General features: G+C 42.1%; 2 protein-coding genes across 2 annotated transcripts in view; both read left to right on the top strand.

Annotated features, from left to right (window-relative positions):
- crybg2 (crystallin beta-gamma domain containing 2) overlaps positions 1 to 10,534 on the top strand; it is a gene marked incomplete at its 5' end in the record, with an annotated part of 32,638 nt that extends 22,104 nt beyond the window's left edge. The window contains 17 exons of the mRNA XM_079287751.1: positions 1,718 to 1,836; positions 3,361 to 3,577; positions 3,943 to 4,082; positions 4,246 to 4,372; positions 4,484 to 4,519; positions 4,613 to 4,752; positions 4,919 to 5,045; positions 6,091 to 6,248; positions 6,346 to 6,472; positions 6,564 to 6,596; positions 7,158 to 7,270; positions 7,411 to 7,540; positions 7,629 to 7,768; positions 8,009 to 8,132; positions 8,868 to 9,026; positions 9,167 to 9,326; positions 9,622 to 10,534. Coding sequence (XP_079143877.1) covers positions 1,718 to 1,836; positions 3,361 to 3,577; positions 3,943 to 4,082; positions 4,246 to 4,372; positions 4,484 to 4,519; positions 4,613 to 4,752; positions 4,919 to 5,045; positions 6,091 to 6,248; positions 6,346 to 6,472; positions 6,564 to 6,596; positions 7,158 to 7,270; positions 7,411 to 7,540; positions 7,629 to 7,768; positions 8,009 to 8,132; positions 8,868 to 9,026; positions 9,167 to 9,326; positions 9,622 to 9,710 — 2,139 coding nt within the window. The 3' untranslated portion in view covers positions 9,711 to 10,534. The remainder of the gene's footprint in view (positions 1 to 1,717; positions 1,837 to 3,360; positions 3,578 to 3,942; positions 4,083 to 4,245; positions 4,373 to 4,483; positions 4,520 to 4,612; positions 4,753 to 4,918; positions 5,046 to 6,090; positions 6,249 to 6,345; positions 6,473 to 6,563; positions 6,597 to 7,157; positions 7,271 to 7,410; positions 7,541 to 7,628; positions 7,769 to 8,008; positions 8,133 to 8,867; positions 9,027 to 9,166; positions 9,327 to 9,621) is intronic.
- Positions 10,535 to 12,313: 1,779 nt separating this feature from the next.
- On the top strand, positions 12,314 to 19,384 carry anxa14 (annexin A14). The gene is made up of 13 exons (XM_079287924.1): positions 12,314 to 12,440; positions 12,777 to 12,816; positions 13,089 to 13,185; positions 13,325 to 13,413; positions 15,934 to 16,047; positions 16,159 to 16,249; positions 16,762 to 16,841; positions 17,062 to 17,100; positions 17,444 to 17,534; positions 17,649 to 17,744; positions 17,826 to 17,881; positions 18,893 to 19,000; positions 19,168 to 19,384. Exons 2-13 carry the CDS (start codon positions 12,790 to 12,792, stop codon positions 19,225 to 19,227), a joined length of 948 nt encoding a protein of 315 aa, XP_079144050.1. The 5' UTR covers positions 12,314 to 12,440; positions 12,777 to 12,789; the 3' UTR covers positions 19,228 to 19,384.
- Positions 19,385 to 21,993: the final 2,609 nt, after the last annotated feature.

A 21,993-nucleotide genomic window follows, 5' to 3' on the forward strand; every position in this document is an offset into this window, starting at 1 on the left:
TTGTCCCCATGATCAGGCAGACTATTGGTCCACTCTCCTCTGCTGCCCATTGCAACCTGCGCAATCTAGGGATTTTCTTTGATCGATCCATGTCATTTGACCCTCATGTTAAGCAGCTGTCCAGGTCATGTTTCTTCCATCTAAGAAATATCAGTAAACTGAGATCTGTCGTATCAATACCTGATTTAGAAATGATCATACACACATTTATCTCTTCACGCATTGACTACTGCAACTCACTTTTCACATCACTCAGTGTATCTGCTCTCAACCGTCTGCAGGTAATCCAAAATGCTGCCGCCAGATTACTCACCAGGACAAATCGACGGTCTCACATCACCCCCGTACTCCGATCTCTCCACTGGCTCCCTGTAGCATCTAGGATACACTTTAAAATTCTCACCATCACTTACAGAGCACTTCACGGTCAGGCTCCGGCTTATGTAGCTGATCTACTTCGCCCCTATTCACCCGCCCGCACTCTCAGGTCGAACGCTCTAGGTCTTCTGTCAGTCCCACGCACACGATTTAAGACCCGTGGTGACCGAGCCTTTGAGGCAGTGGCCCCGAGGCTCTGGAATGCTCTGCCTGCAACTCTGTGCCTCGCAGATACTGTGGATACTTTTAAAAACCAGCTCAAAACCCACCTGTTTAGGCTGGCGTTTGTGTAAAAGTAAACCCATGTCCTAGACCTGCTCTTAAAATATGTTTTACATTTTTATTTTATTTTTTATTTTATTTTACGAGTATATAATTTATTGACCCTAGGGTCACATTGTGTTTTTTATGCTTTTAAATGTCTGCTCTGTTAAGCACTTTGTGATACTATTGTCTGTGAAAAGCGCTATATAAATAAAATTCATTCATTCATTCATAACCGATTCAGAGTAGCCGTAGCAGACTGTCTGGTTTAACTCTTCGCTGCCAGATAACCAAACAAACGTCCCAGACAGGTAGTTCAGGCTGTGATCGATGCCAGTGAACTGCACATGAATGCCTATTCCATGCCACATACCTTTAAAATGTCATGCCTGCTCCTGCATGCAGCTGCGGATTATCCGTGAGCGATCCTGAAAGCTAGAGGTGGAGCTGACATTTAGGATGAGCTCCTGGGTACTCTTCCATGCTCCAGGGCTTCAGACCTGAATGGACAAAACATGTCAGCACTGTAGACGAGAACAGGGTGTTTTCAGGAGCTCTTGTTGTCTCGAGGAACAAAGAACCTCCTCGAGGAAGAGAACTACTCTTTTCATTCTTTTCATACCCTGATTTAAGTATTCGTCCGTTGTTTAAAATTTCTTCATCTCTTTTTGATTTGTGCAAAATTTCACTCTGCTTTTTCGTTTTGCAGATGCCAATAATACATATTCAGGACTTATGCTACCGTGCAACTCTACCGATATACTGTTACTTTCTACATTGCACCATTAGATCACCAGATGTCTGAGGGGGTTTAGCATGGAATTTAATATTCATGCCTGGATATGAAACTGGAGATAATGCCACCAGATAATATTGACACCAATCTGTAATTTTCCATAACCACATAAAGGATTCTTCTGCAGCAGGTTGAGCTCTTGGCTACAGCAGTTCCTTGTCATTACTAGTAATCGTATCCGGTCTGCCATTGTATCATTCTCACCGTCCAAGTAAATGACAAAACGTCTGCCCTGCTGAAATGAGCAACCCCCAGCCTGATCTATTCTGTTTTCTCTAGATGTATATCTTTGACCGGCCAGGGATGTGCGGCCAGAGGATCGAGGTGCGCAGCGATGTCATCGATGCCACGCCCTGGGAGCTGCAGGAGACCATCTCCATCAGGGTCGTCAGAGGAGGGTGAGTGGCTCAACTGTACAAGTATTTGCTGTCCAAGATTTTCCAGGTTTATGCAGTTAGTATACAAGAAAATCTGTGTATTGTACTTAACATTATTTTTTTTTACAGGAAATGACACAGGACATGCTATTGTGCCAAAGAATTAACTGTTTAAACTGTTTCACTATCATAGTTACCTACAATTCCTTTGTGTATTGCATCGTGGGACAACACTGTACATCAAGAGCACACTCAAAAATCAGTCAAACAAACATCAGTAAATCTGCACCTCATGCCACCACCAACAACACCTATTTGTCACTCCAATAAACACAAGCATCTGCAGATCGTTAAAGTTGCAGAGGTGGATAGGCTGACACCTCCACACCTTGCTCCTCTTGAACTGTAAGGTCTGTCATTAGTTGTAATCAACCACTCTATCCGGATGCCTTCATCAAAACAAAACAGCCATTGATGCGCTGTACACATGCAAATGCCTTTAAATGGTTAACACACCTATGCACACATGCTGAAGCACACTCTTGCGTCAGATGTTTTGTCTAACACAGCCAACAACGTGAACCAGCACTGATGGTACTGCTGCTATGACCTGCACCACCAACACCAGGCTTGATTGGCTTCCAAGAGATAATTATACTGCCATCTCATCTCTTTTTTGGCCCAGGTTAAAACTAAGATCGACTTTCTTTTATTAACAGATGTGTCTTGGTCAAGCAGCACTGTCCTTACGTACAATGTAAAGCTACTTGTATTATACATTTCATGGTACTTTCTCCTTTGATGACTTTTTATTCCACCACATTTGGCAGCCTTGATTGTTTGTTACTTTTTAGACATACAAAACATTGGATGAGCTTTAAAAAAATACAATGCAATGTTAAGTATTAAATCAGTGGTTCTCAAGCTTTTAGACGGGTGAACCCACTGGTGACAGTGTCTAGTTGAGGCCCCTTGTGATGTTTCAGATGTCCAGGACAAGTGTCAAATATGCAAGAATGCTAAAACCTGTTGTAACAGTGGAGAAGAGTCAGTGAGCTGACTGAGTCGTGCATCCTAACCTGCTCACAATGACGGCGCTTTTATTGCTGATGTTTAGCAGATACAATGTTTATTCAGAATGGTGTTATTTTTTGCAGATTTTTAGTCAGAACCAAAGTGTTACACAAAGTTTGGTAACACCAGCTAACTTTAGCCACAATATGCTACTGGTCCTACCACTGTGTGTATTGAGTGTATTGCATGGTGCATTTTATTGCTTATTCATCCAGCTTTTGATCTGTAGGAGGGAGAAAGTGTTTCTTCTTTTAAAAGTAACAAAGTTTCACTTTACCCAATCATACCAATCCCTTTGTGTCCCATGTGTGAACACCGCTTTGTTAGATTTCAGAATAAAGATGCAGCGATGTGATGTGAAACTGTTTTCAATCAACAGGCGGGCTATGAATTGTATACAAACACAGGCCCAGAAGCATAGATCACAAGTACATTGGAGGTTTTTAACCTTGTGCCCCTTTTCCCCCCTAGATGGGTGTTGTATGAGAAGCCTAACTTCAAAGGCGAGAAGATCGCCCTGGACGAGGGAGACATAGAGCTCACCTACCCGTTCGGTCCAGAGGAGCAGCTGCAGAATGGAGAGAAAGAGGCCGAAGGGCAGAACGGAGAGCAGAACGGAGAAGCAAGTGATGTGCCGACCAAGCCAGCCAGGAGGTTCATCATCGGATCTCTCAGAAGAGCTGTCAGGGTAAGACAGGTTTTTAACTCAGTAGCACCATCTGGTGTCAAAAGCAGGAGCATGCACCTGTTGCTTTGACTTTCAGAAGTCTATGAAGTGTCAAATATTTCAAGGAGTGATTTATTTGATGAACTCAAGCAAATGTTTTGTTTTTTTATGATGTTGTGCACATCTCTTGCACTGTACAGTCACAGTTTTTATAGTCCCGTGACTTTTTAACGCTGCAACAAAAACCAAGCAGCAACATCTTTAGTGTGATCTGTGCAACTCCAAGCACCGCATACGTTTCCTCAGTCCCCGCAGGACTGCAGCATTACCTCCTGTTATTTTCTCCGTTATGTGACGTTGATGGGCGCTCTCTGTCCCGTCTTCAGGACTACAGCGTCCCAGAAATCGCTCTTTTCCCCGAGGAGAACGCAGAAGGGAAGAAGGTCATCTTCAGAGATACGTCTGAGGATGCCAGGATTTTTGGCTTCCCCATCAAGGCCAACTCGATCATCATCAATGCTGGGCTGTGAGTTCTGAATTACGAGCTATGAGAGATTGCATGATCCGGTGGAATTTGCACAATAATGTTGTTCACGTGATAACTTTCCATTAGTGCTTCATTTAATGTGATTTGAAAATCAAACAAATGTTGCTTTCTTTTTTCTCTGTCTTGTTTTTCTACCGCTCAGATGGCTGGTGTACGCACATCCCTTCTTCCAGGGCCTACCACGTGTCCTTGAGGTGGGGGGGTTCTCCAACCCTGCGGCCTGGGGAGTGGAACAGCCCTACGTGGGATCCCTACTTCCACTCAAAGTAGTAAGTGGCGCTGTTAGAAGCATTTACAATTTCTCTTCTTTACGTATTCTGCATAAAAGCATGTCCCCTGACTGTTGGCAGCAAGTTGATTTATTCATTCTTCTATCACAGGGTGAACCAAGAGTGGAAAATATGAGTGAACCAAAGGTAACAGAGCACAAATACTGTTAATGAATTGCTGCTAAATCAAAGTAATGCTTCAGTGCACCCTGATGGTAACTGACACCCCGTTGTCTCCAGTTGGTGATCTACGACAAGCCGTACTTCACTGGGAAATCGAGGACCATAACCACCAACACGAGGGACTTCATGACCAGAGCGGACCAGCAGCAGAAGGCCTTTATGTACACCGTCGGCTCCCTTAAAGTACAGGGAGGAATGTGAGTGCTGCGTTGCAATGTTTGTATTCGCTGAGCCATGTAAAGACTTCTTAGCGATCATTAATGATCAAGGAGCACTGCGGACAGCCAATATCAGACAGCTCAAAATGATGGGAGCATTATGCATGTTGCCTTTTAACCCCGTGAGTCTTCTGTGTCGCCGAAGGTGGGTGGGCTACGAGAAGGAGGGCTTCCGGGGCCACCAGTACCTGCTGGAGGAGGGAGAGTACCATGACTGGAGGGTGTGGGGAGGCCACGATGCCGAGCTGCGCTCTGTCAGGGTCATACGAGCAGTAAGTTGAGAGGAATATTTCACTGCAGTTAGTGCTTTGTTAATAAGTAAATTATTCAAATGTTTGAATCCAAATTAAAAGGGAAAGGTGTGGCACCCGCTGAATGCAAAATGCAGATTTCATTGTCTCTTTGTAATGAGAATTCAATGACATGTAATGTTACCCACAGTACAAAAAAATGTCGTCCTCTCTGTGTTTTTTTGTTGGAACTGCATATGTTTTTTGCGTGCATGCAAATTGTGCTTGATCCCTTTCTGTTATTAATATCTTATGTTCTTTTTCTGGGCTTAGGTACTGCACTGTGTGTGCGTGTTTCAGTACTCGTGCACTTATACATTCACACATATACAGTATGCAGAGGTGAATGAAGAGGAATTATCATCATTTGTTTTCGGTGGTTGTTCTTATGGGAACGTGGATCTTCCAGATCAATTTGAGGGGTGCATATGGTTTGCATGGTTTCACATTGTATCGTGAGCGTGTCATGCAGAGTGGGACTCCCACTGGTCTTGGTCTTGGTCTTGACTTGGACTCAACCCCTCAGCTTCGATACACTCCGGTCTTTGTCACGACTTGGCCTAGGTTTAAGTGGTCTTGACTTTACTTTTGCTGCTTTACTTTTGATCTCATTTTATCGGTCTTATCTAATCTAAAAAGTGACTTTGCACTCCAAGAAATGGTTCGCTGTAGTCCTGATACCAGTCGCATGAAGCTGCAGCTCAGGACATCAGAGTTATGATTTAGATTCAGATTCATTAAGTTTAAATGGTATGGTTTACAAACAACATACACTATACAACCATAATGAAAACACATAAAACATAAATGACTTTAACAATCTTCTAAAACCACGATTGACCTGATTCATACGTGTAATATAATGATCTTAAAACATACAGAGTCGGTTTGAATTTCAAGCACTGTTTCCTAGTCTTCACTGTATTTGCGTTCTAACGTTGTCTCTCCGATAATTGTCAAAACATGACAGAATCCTATTCCAGCCAGTAGTTTCGCTAAGTCAACCCATTTTCTTGCTTTCCTGCAGGACCTGACGGACCCCATGATGGTGATGGTTGAACAGCAAGAGGAAGAGGAGGAGGGCGAGCAGGAGGAGAACACCTTCGAGGTGACGGAGGCCATCCCCGATGTGGAGCTGTTTGAGTACAAAACCTCCACGCGATCCATCAGCGTACTCAGCGGGGCGTAAGTCGATTGGGATTCTGCAGAATATTTCCTTTACCGCTCAGTGAAGGGGAAATGTATCACAACTACCACTGGTAAATGTTCATCATCCTTACAGATGGATAGCCTACTCCCATGTGGACTACTCTGGGAACCAGTACATCTTAGAGAAAGGCTTCTATAACACCTGTGCCGACTGGGGCTCTCAGGACTCTCGTATCTGCTCAGTGCAGCCCATCCTACTGGTGAGGGCCGCTGTGAAGGCATCAAACTCTTCATTTGATCAGCGTGTTCATGTTCTGGTGGCGCTTACATTTTTGTTGTGTTGACTTTTAGGCCCCAAGTGACGGCTCAAGCACCAGGATTGAGGTATTTTGCCTTGACTTTCACCCTTTTACAATGTTTTATACCCGTCTTAGTCTTGCAGTCCCTGCATAATATCACAGAGAAAACGTAGCTATTATAGGTGTCAAATCAGAGAGAAAAATACAGAAAGTAGGGATTTTAAAAACGGATGCACTCACAGCCCTGATCACTTTCCTTCAGTTGTCCTTTTTATCTGTCTGGTCTCTGTCACAGCACGCAGTGGTGCAAAACTTTAATTTAAAACTTTTGGCACAAGCTGGATCATGTGCTCCATGCTGGTAAAAATCCCATTTTCATTCTTTGGGCACTGATCCATCCATAAAACTGCTGCGCTTCAGAGCACAAGGGTGGATTTTTACCTGAGTCAAAGATTAATGTTGCAAGTGAAATATAAAATCCGATATTCTGTATTGTATGAAGAACCTTTAATCACCGTAGTTGCGATAACTTATTACAGTTGAAAATAAGATTATAATAGTTCCTTCTTGGGGGCAGCTTAGAAAAAAAGGCTTACGGTCATAAATGTGTTCATCGCTTTCCTTTACCTCCATCTCTTCCTGTCAGATAATACTGTACTCTGAGCCAGACTTCCAGGGCGAGTGTCACAACTTTAAACTCAACCAGGAAGCATTGTCTGAAAAATCCCTGACCAAGTCCTGCCGAGTGTCGGGGGGAAGGTGAGGAGCCTTTACCAAAGCATTACAGCTATCCAAAAAGAAAGGAAGCTGGAGTCTGTGAAATATAAAAGAGCAGAAAGAATGATGTGTGAGAAGGCTCCCAATGCAAAGGCTGAGCAACAACATAATCTGTGTTTCAGCTGGGTGCTCTACGCGAATAAACAGTACTCTGGAAACATGTACGTCTTATCCGAAGGAGACTACCCCAACTTAACCAGCATGGGATGTCCGCCCGGCTGCACCATCCACTCTGTCAAGGTCGTGCCAATGGTGAGGAGGCAATTGTGTTTAAAAACAAAAGATTCTCTGTTCTTTCCTCTGCCTTGCTCTGATCCGCCCTCTGTCTCGCCCTGTCTAGTTGCTCTCAGTTCCTTCCATCTCTCTGTTTGGCCTTGAGTGTCTGGAGGGCAGAGAGATCGCCATGGACACAGAGATCCCCAACATGGTGGCAGAGGGCTTCAACAACCACATCATGTCCATCAAAGTCAACAGGGGCTGGTACGTGCTGGTCTCTTTCGTCGGCTTGTGTTTGGTTTGTGTGTTTGCATTTGCATTGTCGTTAAGCGGCCGTCCAGCTTTTGTTGTTTTTGTCTTCTTCTTATGACAGGAAGCGAGTTTAGAGAAGTGGACATCTGTCAAGAATTGATCGTCAGCTGTCCCAATGGAATACCTTATTCCGGGTCCCTGTGTAGGCCATGTGATAGTTCGGCGCCTAATGTTGTCTCTCTTCCTTTGCAGTTGGGTGATATGTGAACACAGCAACTACAGGGGGCGCCAATTCTTACTGGAACCAATTGAAATCGCCAACTGGCCAAAGTTCAGCTCTATACAGACCATTGGCTCAATGTTCCCAGTTCGACAGGTTTGTGAACAAGTCATCTTTACCTGTTGCCACAGCGTGTGGTTAGTATTGTTTTCACCTTCTGACTCTGTGTCATCGTGGCAGAATGCGGTCTGGGAGATTTCTTTGTCACCGCGATACCGTCACAACAGTGCAATATGCAGTCACGAAAACACCCAAGGGAAATTTGATTTCCTGACACAATGTGAGATGCAGTGTGTCCGTTAGTTGACCGATATTAAGCTTGAACATCAACAAAAGTTACAGATCGTTTATTTAAATGGTAGGATTTTCGTTACGATTAATAAAGAACAAATAAGTAAGGCTAAACTACTGTGATTGGTTCCCTTGATGTAGCTAGTTAATCAAACACAAAGGCCATATTGAGGAGCAGAAAAACACGATTTACACCATTAATAAGAATGATTGGATGACGCTATTGGACGGAGCTTTGGGAGACTTGTAGTTTTAGAAGAGTGTTATTTTAACAAAAATAAAAGTATGTGAAGGAGCATCGGTTTCATGCTTTTACAGCACTAAATTAATATCTCAAGCAGCAAGATAGACACCATTGCTAGACAAAGAGTGTTTCCCATAATACCTCTCTTTAAAGGGTGGAAATTATGTAAACTAGCCTAAATGAAATTTCTTGCGTATTTAATGATGTGATTTAGTTGTGTCGTGTCAAAATAGCCAAAGCTCCACTGATCTTTGACTCTGTGATGACAATGTGTTGTGATGTTTTGCCTCCCGCAGAAGTGCCACCTTCTACGCATCAAGAACAAAGAGAGAGGTCACTTCCTGTCTGTCCAGGGCGGCGTGGAGGAGATGAAATCAGGACGGGTGGTGGTGACACCAGAGGTGGAGCCCATGAGTGACATCTGGTTATATCAGGATGGCTTCATCAAGAGCAAGGTAATGCGGCATGATTGAAATGTAATTAGCGTTGGCTGCGTCTCGCCAACCAAAACCTGAAGTTGTCATCTGACTTAACAATAGGCTGCTCTAATCGTGTACTGTGTGTGTGTGTGTGTGTGTGTATGTGTGTGGTGTAGTTGTCTCCAAACATGAGCCTTCAGGTGATGGGCAACATAGAGCCGGCAGCCAAAGTGGTTTTGTGGGCAGAGACCCGGCAGCCTATCCAGACTTGGACAGCCCAGATGACAGGCCTCATCACCAGCCTCACGTTCCCTGGCTGCGTGCTGGATGTTAAAGGTATGAGGAAAGAAAAAAAGCCACATGGGCACTGGCTGATTTGCATTAGCATTTATATAACAATGTGCTTCCTTTAATATGCAAAAAATTGTTTACATGTAAAGTTCTTCGTGGTAACTTTAACCGCTGTATTTACAGCCGGGTGGTATTGCTGTCGAATAAACAGTATCTGATTAAATGTGCTCAGTTACATTCCACCACTGTGTGACACAAAAAAACAGTTTTTCTTCTTATTATTATTATTTATTAACATATTAACTTGAACTTCAACATGATTATTTTGCCTTTTCCTCAGGTGGCAAAACTTACGACAAGGACCACGTGGTGATTATGCCAGAGGATAACGAGAGGCCGAGCCAACAGTGGGAGATAGAGCTGCTGTAACCGGCTGTAGGAACCTCATGTTTCTCTTCACTAAGCTTTGCTCAGCAGTGCTTCGACAACTCCACAGTTGCTCCTAATATATTCTCTGAGCCATTTCTTCTTTTTTTTAATTACGTGATCCATGTAACTAGTGCGAACACTCTGACTGACAGTAAGAATGCAGTTGACGCCCTGAAGAGCTGCACCAGACAGTTGAGTGCTTTGCAGAGGTTTGTGTTGTATTCTCGTGAAATTGTTGCATTTTCTCCCAATCATAAGGATTTGTTTCTGTACGCAAAGACCAAAAGCACAGAGCACTGTCAGTGCCTTGACCTGCTGCAGCGACTGGGTTTAGTTGGAAAGAAAGAATGAATGTATAAAGTACTGTACTTTAACTTTGACCTGTATCGGACGTTAGCACTTGTCAACAATTTGAGTATTGAAAGGAGAATCTCCCTGCTGGTATGATTTCAGGCTCCTGCAAATCCCCTGCCTTCTACAGCAGCTGTTGTTGATACTTTTAAATTCTTTTACAATGGAGCAAACCCAGCTCTGGTTTACCTGGATGCGTAGTGTGCAATAAATGAACGCTGTGCTCTTTTTCCTTTTTTTTAAAGGTATTTTTTTATATGTACTGTCTGTATCCATGTTTGTTTTGTGGGAAATGTTGCTTGTACGTACGTATGCCGTATGTCCCATTGAATTGTGCTGTGCAGTTGTGTGTGCAGCCATCCTGTTTCTTGTTTGTTATAAAGTCCGCATCAGCGTATGTTAATATTTGATACTAACAAGGTGACGTAAGAGGGAGTGGTTTTGAAATATTGAATAAAACACAAACGTTGTTAAATAAAACAAAGTTGTCTCATTGATTTCAAAAGAATCTTCAATCACATTTTTGATGGAAACTTTTATCCTGATTTCTAAAATGTATACTATCATGAGGCCAAACAACCTGCTAGATCAGCTTTGTTTGTAATAAGTACTCGGGTGTTATGTTTCCTTATGCCATGTTTAAAAAAAACATAAGAATCGAAAGGGCCAGATCGATGTTCAGCTCTGATCACATGTTTCCTCTCAGTGCTGATCAATATCAAATAGATGTCTGGTGCGGAGTTAATTATTTGGTTGATGTCCTTCTGGCTTTCATTCCACTTTAATGGACTATTTTCTTGGTTCATTTACTTCCATTATACCTCCCATCCCTGCAATCTGTCCATTCATGCTTTAATCTCCTCCGTTCCCCCAGCTGTTTGAAAGCAGGGTGAGCGATTGATTTGTGTTTCTATGGTTAATGGCTTTCTGAAATGCACCAAGCCAACAAGAAGGACTCACGTCTGCTGATGGTCCCGTATTCACGTTCATTGTTATTTATTATGTGTATCTCCGATTTGAGATATGCGGAATTTCAAATCGTTACAACCGTTAATTAATGAACGACCAAAAGAGGAAAAATAACAACTGAATAAGTAACGAAATACTAATTTTAGTAATTCAACTATTTCAATAACTGATACTTTAAATTACATCCCAACTGCTTTCATCCATTTCTCAGATATTTCGGCGCTTTCACCATTTACACATCAATCGACATTCCAGTTGCTTTCATCTCTTTCTCTTCAAATGACACTTTTACTTTGTGAATGACTGCACTTACACCTCAACGTACACTTCATTTACGTGTTCTTCAGAAAGCTTTGCCTTTTCTGATTTCATTTTATTTTTCTTTGCCGTTTTTTGTTGCAATGGATGTTGAGCGCAGCAAATCTTAGATCAACATTACCAAGAGGCAACAAAAAAAAGAGCTTGCTGTTGATCAGCTTTGTTTGTAATAACCACACAGGTCTCATATTTCTGTGTGCTCTGCAGGTGAGCAGCAGGTACAAGTGAGAGCCACACAGAGGATTGGGTGCACTTGTTCAATGGTTTTATCATGTTGCGTATCCTGTTAGAAATCCCCTCATGGGCCAAATGGTGTTCTGCCGGGTGTTTCAGTGAGACACAATAACTTGTATGAACTGTAACCTGTGCCTGCTGCTGAGTTTGAAAGTGGATGTGATACGTCTCTGGCCCTTCTCTTGAAGGGAAAGGGCCGATAAGCGTTGTTGTGGAGTATTAGATCGTTATCACTTGCAGCCACAAATGCAGGTGCTAAAAACAAAATTCAGACTTCAGGTTTTGGAGCCAAAAGACAATCGGGGTTGTACGCGAGCACACCAATCTCAGGGAGATCTGTTTTAGTCTGAAACCAGAGCTGGCCGCTCGCTGACGTGTACCTGGCATGTTGCCTGGTGGGATGGTTCATCAGATATGTGCTCCATCTTGGAGGCGGGCTGTAAAAGGACAAAGCTGTAGGTTGAAATCATTCACACTGAACAATCCTTCAACAAAGAGGATTCCTTGCATAGTCGAACACAAAAACAATTCCTCACATATTCAGCCAGACCAGCGTCAGGATGTACAGTTCATGGTAATTTCACAACGAAGGCAACCTGTAAACAAACCCGCATGTCTGGATTCCCTCCCTGCGAGGAATGTCAGCATTTTACAACTTCGGGTTTCACAGTAATTCCACCGACCAATGGTGCTGGCAGAGCTGTGAGGGTGCTTGGCACCGATTGGTCAGCGGTCTGATCCACAGTCAGGTGGGTGATCTGCAGAAGGTGTGGCACAGTAAGGGTGGGACTGAGATACAGGGCTGATTCCTCCTCTGCCTCCACACCTTCCTGCAGCTGCCACAGCGTTCTGTTACAGGTAGGAAAAATAAGCATTCTTTGAAGGTACTATGAGAAAATGTTGGTGTGTGATTTTGTCATGTGTTTGCCGGCATGTTGGGCTTCTTAGCCCCTTATGGATACTACTTCAAGTCTTATAATTCTTGAGATAAATACAAGTCATGAATAAACTGTGATCAAGTGATTGATTGAACAAAATTTGAAATTCGGATTAGGTTTGTTTAAATTTTCCCGATACTATTGACACGATCAAATGGTGTCGTTTCAACTATACTGTGCCCTCGTTCCTGTGTGTGTGTGTGCAATCTGTTTACTCGATATTTCTGCATGTGTGTGGACCATTAATCTCTTGCAGTTCAAACAAAGCCATGGACCCTGAGTACTTCCAATCTTATGTAAGTAGACCGTTCTGTCTTCCCTCTGCCGTCGCTTTGTGACTCAGCTACCAAGACACCACAGTCTCAGATAAAGTAATCTGGTGTCTTGTGTTCTCTGATTAACCGCATGCCTTCTAACGTGATCAGCAAAAGTCACTAGTCACACAATACTGTGTTACTAGCACTTATGCTGTCGAACTACTTCTCCAAGCCCCTACTTCTCTCTTCTTCTTTTTTGATTTCGGAGTTGTTTGTTTCCCCCTCTCTTACTCTCTCTATTCATCATGTAGATCATGTGTTGGGGAACCCTTGGAACGGTGCGACCCTTCCCTAATTTCCACCCTGACGAGGATGCCATGGAGATACAGGCAGCGCTGGACAAGAAAGGTACTTCTGCTGATAAAGCTGGTTTTAGAAAGCGGTGCTGTCGACCATCAATGTTGCATGAAGCTGTACTCAGTCCTACTGTTTCATCCCTCTCCCCATGATTAAATGTGGTTTTCCTAACATTGTGTACCTGGCTCAGATGTGGTGACGCTGGTTAGAATCCTAACCAATCGAACCAACGCTCAGAGACAAGCGATCGCCAAGACCTTCGAAGAAATTACACAAAAGGTACTTCTTACCGAATCTGACAAGATGAAAACGGTTCTATAAGAAGCATGTAGAAACTAAAACATGGCATTCAGAGTAACAGTTTAAAATGTAAAATATTCCTCACAAGAATCCAGGTCATGCAATACAACAGAGTGTTGAGTTGCAACGACAATACTGTGTGTACTGCAAATATGTGTGTTTGTTCATCTGTTTGTTCATCTGTTTGCTGCACAAACATTATCAAGACAGTTTTCTAAAGGTTTAGGACACGCCTTTGTTTAGAGAGGGAGCGGTATACTCTAAAGCAGGGATTCCCAAAGTGGGGTGCGCGCACCCCTGGGGGTGCGCGAGCTGCCTCTAGGGGGTGCGCGAGAGGAAAAGTGTAATGGCATCTGATGGTGTAATAATGTTAAATATTTAAAAAAGTGGGATTTTTCACAAAATAAAAAAAAAGCGAGCCTAGCTTGTGCAGCTAGCGTCAGCTAACAGCGAACTTCATTTAAATATGCTAAACTGGCTGAAATCGGGGAAATTGTCAGGTGGGACATCTGAAGCCATCAGTCGTAAGAGAGAGAGAGAGCGAGAGAGAGAGAGAGAGAGAGAGAGAGAGAGAGAGTCAAGGTGAAAAAAGAGGAAACGAGAGTGAGCATCAGACTGGGAAAAAAAGAGGAAATATGATGAAAAGTATCTGTGTCTGGGCTTCACTTGGATTGGCAACGCAGATTCCCCAAAGCCACAGTGCGTGGTGTGCAGTGAGGTTCTGGCTAACAGTCTGAAGCTCTTATTTACGTCGCCACCTGAACACCAAGCATGCCAGTGCAAGTCAAAAGCCCCTTACATTGTTTATATCGAAATTGGTGGAGTTACAAAACAGCCAAAAACAACTGGAGTCTCATTCATGTGTTGGTCTATAAATGACGCACTACGGGCTTCATATCTGGTTACAGAATAGCGAGAAAGGGGCTACCGCACACAATCGCCGAAGACGTGAGCTTGCCAGCTGCCAGAGAGATGGTGGAATGTATGATTGGGGAGAAAGAAGCAAAAAAGTTGTGCATGATCCCGGTGTCCAACAACACTGTGTCGCGCCGCATCGATGCTTTGTCCGAAGACATCCTGGCTACATTAGTCGGTCATTAATTGTAAATGAAATGTGATAATCTGCCTCTGAGCCTGTGCGTGTGTGCTCGCATCCGTATTGCTCTTTAAAAGTGACGCCTTGTGTCACTGAAAGATATTGAAACTTTGTTGCAGTGTTTCAGGGCGTTTTCACACCTTCAGGTCGTTTGCTTTGTTCTGATTCAGGGATTAATATGATACAATGTTGCAGTTGCTCCTTTGTTCGGTTTGTGTTCACACTGCAACATTTAACAGCGGACTAAATCTTGTAAACAAACGCCACGCGCGAGCAAACTCTCATTGGTCAGATTTCTATGCGGCTATAAATAGGCTCTGTTGCTTTTTTATTTATTTTTATTCAGAGGGGGGGGGGGTGCGCGAACCCGGTCGGGATGTAGAAGGGGGTGCGCGGCCTAAAAGGTTTGGGAACCGCTACTCTAAAGGAATATCACAGAGCATGAATATGCTGCTGTAGATACATAAACTGTTTATTTTACACAATGAGGTGATAGCATCTAGCAGATACTACCACACCGATACTTTGTGGTCAAACCGGCAGGAATCTCCTTTGAGTTGCATAGTAACAGCCTATCAGCCTATCTTTGGGAAGTCCAACACAGAAGTGGTATTGTTGTTTAAATTGACGGTGTCATGAATCACACTCTTACTGAGGGAATGAGTCCTAAACCCTGAAAATCAGTCAGCATCTTTTCACTTCTGGTTCCCTCGCCTCGATGCCAGTGGAGTTTTTGGTGATACGTCTGAATTAAGGTCTGTGGTTAACACAAGCTTCAGGGATTTGATTTTGTTCTCCGATATATAACGTATGTCAGTAAATACCCCTCTTGTTAGATTTTAACGTTTCACATTAGTACAGGCGGTTGCTACCAAGCAGCTCAATAATACTGCTGAAGGACAAGAATAAACAGAATGAAACAGATTCAAATACAGCAAGGCGTCCAGTAAGTAGGCTACATTTACTCAAGTACTGTACTTAAGTACAATTTTGAGGTACTTGCTTTACTTGCATGATTCCATTTGATGCTACATTATGCTTAAATCACTAATTCATGGAGACCAATATTGTACTTTTTACTACCACTGCATTTATTTGACATTATTTATTGGCTACTTTGCAGATTCGGATTTGTGATATTAAAATATAAATCAACACATACATTGTGATGTATTATCATGGATTAAGCTACCTGGTTTAAAAAAAAATAGCATGTGTACACATTAATGCATAAGTACTTAAACTTTTGGTACTTTATTGTGATACTCATACACATGAGAATGAGAAAGAATCTTGAATACAGGACTTTCACTTTTCTTTCTTTTTTTTAAAAAGGCCTTCAGTAATAGTTGCTGTTGGATGGAGAGTCAGCAGAGAGTTTATTGTCTCTTCTGACTTGGCAGGACCTGGCAGCTGGTGTGAAGAAAGCTGTGTCTGGAGAACTCGAGCTTCTGCTGCTGGAGCTGCTGATGCCTTCTCTGCAGTATGAGGTGTATCGCCTACAGCAGGCCATGGCGGTGAGCGGGAGTTTGTGTACACATTTTGGGTGGCTTTTGCCTTGCCTGTCTGTCTATCCCAGGATATAAATATACAGTATGCGCTGTGTGTGTGTGTGTGTGTGTCTGCAGGGTTTCGGCACAGATGAGGAAACACTGCTGGAGATCCTGTGTACACAATCTGAAGCGAAGCTTCGAGAAATCAGCGCCACGTACAAACAATGTAAATCACAGAATTGTTCTAATCTTTCTCCCATGTGTGTTTTTTTTTTTGGCGGGGTTGATTGTTGTTGAGCCGACCCCTTAGGTCGTACTTTCTGTTCCCAGAGTCAGAACTAAACATGGAGAAGCAGCGTTCAGTTTTTCTGCTCCACATATCTGGAACAACGTCCCAGAAAGCTGCAGGTCTGCTGAGACCCTCAGCTCATTTAAATCAAGATTGAAGACTTTTCTGTTTGCTGCTGCCTTTAATTGAACCACATTCAATTCATATTTTAATCAATTTCCTGCATTTCTGCATTTTACGACTGTATTTTATTTCTTACACTGTTTTTTAATGTTTTAATGAATGTTCTTAATTGTTTTTAAATCTCCTTGTCTTTTGATGTTTTGATGCTTTTAATGGTTTTATGTGAAGCACTTTGAATTACCGTGTTGTTGAAATGTGCTATACAAATAAACTTGCCTTTTCTTGAACATTTAAAACCCACTAATCCGTATAATCCCTTGTTTCAGTGTTCAACAAGGACCTGGAGAAGGAACTGAAAGGAGAAACCAGCGGAGACTTTTCTAAACTTGTTTTGGCTTTGTTGAATGTAATTTATATATTTATTGGCTTTATTGTCACCTTTAACCTCAGAAGTACAGCTAGAGGCCTTAATACTGTCAGTAATTAGTAATCAATCAGCTTCAAACATTTGACATTATTTAAACAATGTATCTTGGATATTAAATAGCAATGGAAAACATCAGAGAATATTGATTTCGATTTTTCTTTTATAAATAGCAATTAAAGGTGTTTTCTCCCTCCGACAGAAAGAAGCTGTCACTAGTGGAGTACAAAGAGATATTCAGGTAATATTTCCCATGATACTTTTCAGCTTTTAGTATTGTATTTTAATGTGATGACGTAGATGTAATGCAACATTTTAACACTGCACTGATATGGTAGTTAAGACTCATTAACATGCATCACACCTGTGATAAACCTGGGAATAAGGGGCGTTGTTGCACGGGGGAAATCTGTCGTCTTAAATGAATCTGCCAGAGCATCACTCATTTTGGGTGTCACTTTATGTAAAAACAGGCAAACGACAAAACTACTGTACTTGAGAAAAAGTTATTTCCTCCTGGTTGTAAGCCAGACTAAGTCTGAGGTTTCCCCTCCTTTTGATTGTGTTTTATTGTTTCCATCCAGTCTCTCTCTGCTTCGCTGAACGGGAAGAAAGGTGAAGCGGGACCGTGGATTGACATACTGACCTCCAGAGACTCAGACCATCTCAACAAAGGTGAGGCTGTGATACATTGTTCTGACATGTAACAGTTCTTGCACATAATGTTTCTGTGCGTTAGAACGTCTTCACTGTTTGGAATATGAATACGCTGGTTCCCCTCGTTGACAGTGCTGGATGCACTGGAGCTGCAGAGAGGACAGACGGTGGATCAGGCTCTGGAGAAAAAGTTCACGGGGGAAATTCGAATGGGTTTGAAAGTTTTAGGTAAATATTGTTTGAGATACTGTGTGGGTTATGTCCATGTTGATCAGTCACTAATGTTTCTTGACATCTGTGCCATGACAGTACAGTGCATCCAAAACCCTTACGTCTACCTCGCCAAAAGACTCGTTAACACGAAGGTAAGAAGCTGACAAAATCCACTGTCCCTTTTATTCTGATTATGTAAATTGATGATCAGATGATCAAACTATACTGTGACTGTTTGAGGGATGGATGAAGTGATTGATCATCGCATTTATCCGTTCAAAGAAGTTTAAATACGTCTCATTCACTTGATGATTTAATCAAGTAATTATGAAGGAAATGGTCTTTGTTTTTCATCTTGTCTATGATATTCTTTTTCTACTTCAGTCATAAACAATATTCATAAAAATAAATGAACTGCATTGTTATTGTTGTCTCCCATGTGCTATGTATAATAATAGTAACAGTATAGTTTGTTTCCAGTCCCTTTTAATCCCTTTAAATTTGAATGTCTCACAATTCCTTCCTGTAATTGTGCCGTGTAGATACATTTGCCTCTTGCCTCTGCCTAGACTAGAGAAAAGAATATAGAAAGATGAGTGGTTAAACCATGGCAGCAGGATGCATTCACATGTTTTTCTAAATGAACGAGATACCTCAGAATTCCAAAATGTCACACACCTGTTTAGTTTAATCCAGCATTCACATCCCAATGAATGTGTAACTGGGGCGCAACTGCCAGGTTGTCTGTTGAGTGACCACGAGGCGGCCAGAATGCATTTCAGATGCATCATCTCATGTCCGTGAGGCATTCCATATCAGTTCAACTGATCCTGGAGAAACACCGCAGTGTGTCCAGCAGATCAGAATGGGCTTTATGTCGACACACCTGCAGAATCCTCGAGACACGAGTGTATAACAATGCCTCAGACGCACACCAATATTAAACTGAATCAAACTAAACAGATGGGACGTTGGCTTCCATCAAGCTCTCAAGTAAATGAAAACTTCTGTGTCTCGTTAATTCAGACAAACGGGGCGTATTTGTCTTTCTCAAGTGAATGCTTAACCAGTGTGTAATGTAATTGACATTCTATACATGGGAAATCATCAAGTGTCCGAGATTTTTAAAAGAAATTCACTCAGAAAACCTTTCACTCTCTCAGATCCCGATACTGCAGGGGATTATGGTTTCTCACGCGGAGGAAGATCTGCTGTGTATCCGAGCTGCCTACCTCAAATTAACAGGCACTTCTCTCTACACCGCTCTACAGGTGGGTCCCACACATACAACTGTATTAATCACGCCTTTAAATACTTGCATAAGTGTTTGTGTGTACTGTTCAGATAATGTGTTTTCTTTCCAAATAAAATATTTCTTATTCTTGTAAGGGGAAAGTGTAGGAATGTTTTACATGTGAATTTAATTTCCTTCCAACAGAAACAGTACAAAGGAGGTCATCTACAGGCTCTGCTGGCCATCTGTCGATCTGAAGATTAAACAAAAGTTACACACATTTTGAGTAGCTGCATATCTATATCGTTTTGTTTTTTTCCTTGAATCAGTCTGTTGTAATAGAAACATCAACTTTATGTTCTTTCGCTACTTTTCATATTTTATGGAATCTCATTTGATTGCATGCTTTGCTTAAGCTTCTTTTATTGAATTATACAAATATATGCACCTAAATGTAAATAAACAAGCTATGTGGTTATTTGTTTTTATTACTTTATACATCTGCTGCACAGTTCTTCTTCATCATGATGTTATATCTACATTTTCCAAATGGTACTTATAAACAAAGAGCGATGGTAACCAGCTTTACAATATGGCTCGTCTTTTTTATTAATGTGATCATTTTTGATATGATGTTGTTAGATCCTGGGATACTTCTGGCCCGATACGGGGCTACTTACTGACTCAGCTCTCTATTAAAAGATTGTCGAGCTGGTGTTCTTGCGAGGGAACTCGCCTGGCTCCGCTAACTGCCGTTACTCCCGACGTCTACCCTGCTTCCTCCGGTCTGAGCGCGCTCGGCCGAGAGACCAGTCCTGGCCCCGGGCGCTCCCACCAGTCGCGTCGGTTATGGCAGCTTCCCTCTTATGGATCCGTGCTCTTGGTAAATGCCAGGTTAGGTTTTAACGGCTAGGATTACTTCTTTCTAAAACCGTAAGGGATTGTTAAGTGGATTCGGTCTCTAGGATAACCTTTCAGAACTCAGTTGTTAGACATACAATGGCTTTAACTTTTTACTGCCACGAGGAACTTTTTACTACTTGAGCAAATGAATGCACTTGAGAAATTTACTTTAAATGCAGATTAGATATTTATTGCAGGTTATATTTAGTTAGTTTGCAAGGGTTAAGCTACAGCTCACATAAAACGTTACTACACTTGATTCGTTACTTCAATTTTGTTCTTCGATTACACTCATTCGTGTTAGATGCCGAGACGGCACGGTGGGAGCTGGATGTCCAATGGTGCGATGAAAAGGTTCTTTTGGAGTTGTTAGGAGCGAAGGTCTGGCCCGACCCTCAGTCCTCCTGCTCTCGCAGCGAAGTCCGTTCAACAGTCCTCAAAACTCAGTACAAAGTCTTTCTAGGGCTGCTGCGTCTTCTCCGTTGTCCAGTTGTTAAGAATCGAGCAGTGGGGAGAGGAAAATCTCCGTCTTTAAATCTTATTGTCCACGAACAGCGGTCTTCTTTCCGTGAACAGAGACGAAGTCCTCGATACATCAGTTGCAATCGTCTGTATCTCCTCATCAGCGCACTTGGACGGCGCCCGTGTAGAAATCCCAGTTTGCTGCCTGCAAACGTCTCCTTTTATCCATCATTTGGGCTGGTGTTCTGCCCCCTCCTGTCCAACACATGATCTCATTTCGCCACCCACTTGAGTGGGCGTTTGGTCCTGGACATGTCCAGACAAGTCCAGGCTTATCCTATATTATATATATTATGCCTCTATGACTCATCTCTTGCAACAGTCTTTTCCTAACCCCACCCACTACCATCTGTTCCTAACTTCACTCTTTTTGCTAACTCATCCTGACAAAACCCTTTTCCTACATCTCGGCTCCGGTCACACAGAACATTTGTTAATCAGTTTTTACATTTGTTAAATCAGTTTACTTAGTACACATTTGCTTATAAAATGATTATTGATCTCATCCTTCATCATTATTGTGCTTTGTGTCTTTTCTTCTCAACCATCATTATTTCCCCATCCCTTGAAGCCAACACCCTGCTTACTTCCTCTTTCTCCGTACTTTCCACACTCAGACTGCACTATACTCAGATACACTTATTATTATTATCAGGTTTACATTTGTTAAATCACTCTATGTATTAAACATTTGTTATGTAACGATCATACACTTTATCTTTCGATTACACTTTAACTATTGATTTCTGAGTATATGCTTTATGCTTTTTATATCCTGACCTTCCCCTGATCGTGTATGCATGTTTTCGAGGCAGCTCTGTGGGCTCAACTCTTCTTGACAATGTCAATATATTCATATATTTGTACATTCAGACAGTATAGCAATCACAGTTGTGTCATCACTGACTTGGTCTCACATAAAGCGCTTGCAGCCTTTAGACTGAATAGGTTGCTCTGGTGAGCTCTGACACACATACACATGGTACATCAGGAGCCTCTGTCATCACATCCCTTTCTCAATAATGACTTATTCCTAATTCCACATAGACTTTAGATCATCACATCACATGTTGCTGTTAACAGAGATGGGCAGTATTTCTATTACTTGTATTTGAAATACGTATTTCAATTACTTTGAGTATTTTGTAATTTGTATTTGATAGGGCCGACAAAAAATCGAATGTAATTTGTAACAAAATACTTTAAAATGGAGTAATTTTGTGTTTAAAATACTCAAAATACTTTCTCCACCAATCAAAAAGCAGTTCACGAGTTCAGTCTTCAGATCTTCAAGTTCAACAGATTGTCTGTCAAGTTAAATGTTTTATCTGAGTGTGACAGATATCAACTAGCTTGATGTATAATTTATGTCTGGCTACATAGCCTATTGTACATGGTGATGGTTATAATATCAAGCTAGCAATTGATGCTAACATGCTAATGACGCTAGCATGCTGTCTATGTGCATGGTGATGGTTATAATATCAAGCTAGCGATTTATGCTAACATGCTAATGACGCTAGCATGCTGTCTAGGCTAGTGCATAGCCAGTGTTTAGCAAGTTATCAGTCGAGTAGCTAGCTATAGGAAGAGGGAGATTGGGAG

The sequence above is a fragment of the Melanostigma gelatinosum genome (assembly GCF_949748355.1).
Source record: "Melanostigma gelatinosum genome assembly, chromosome: 17".
Lineage (NCBI taxonomy): Eukaryota > Metazoa > Chordata > Actinopteri > Perciformes > Zoarcidae > Melanostigma > Melanostigma gelatinosum.

What these genes read in the sequence shown, in the direction of transcription:
- anxa14 (XM_079287924.1), top strand. Translation starts at nt 12,790, where the DNA reads ATGGACCCTGAGTACTTCCAATCTTAT. An exon ending in GAGTACAAAGAGATATTCAG is followed by an intron (nt 17,101 to 17,443) that starts GTAATATTTCCC and finishes GTTTCCATCCAG; the next exon opens with TCTCTCTCTGCTTCGCTGAA. An exon ending in CTCTCTACACCGCTCTACAG is followed by an intron (nt 19,001 to 19,167) that starts GTGGGTCCCACA and finishes TCCTTCCAACAG; the next exon opens with AAACAGTACAAAGGAGGTCA.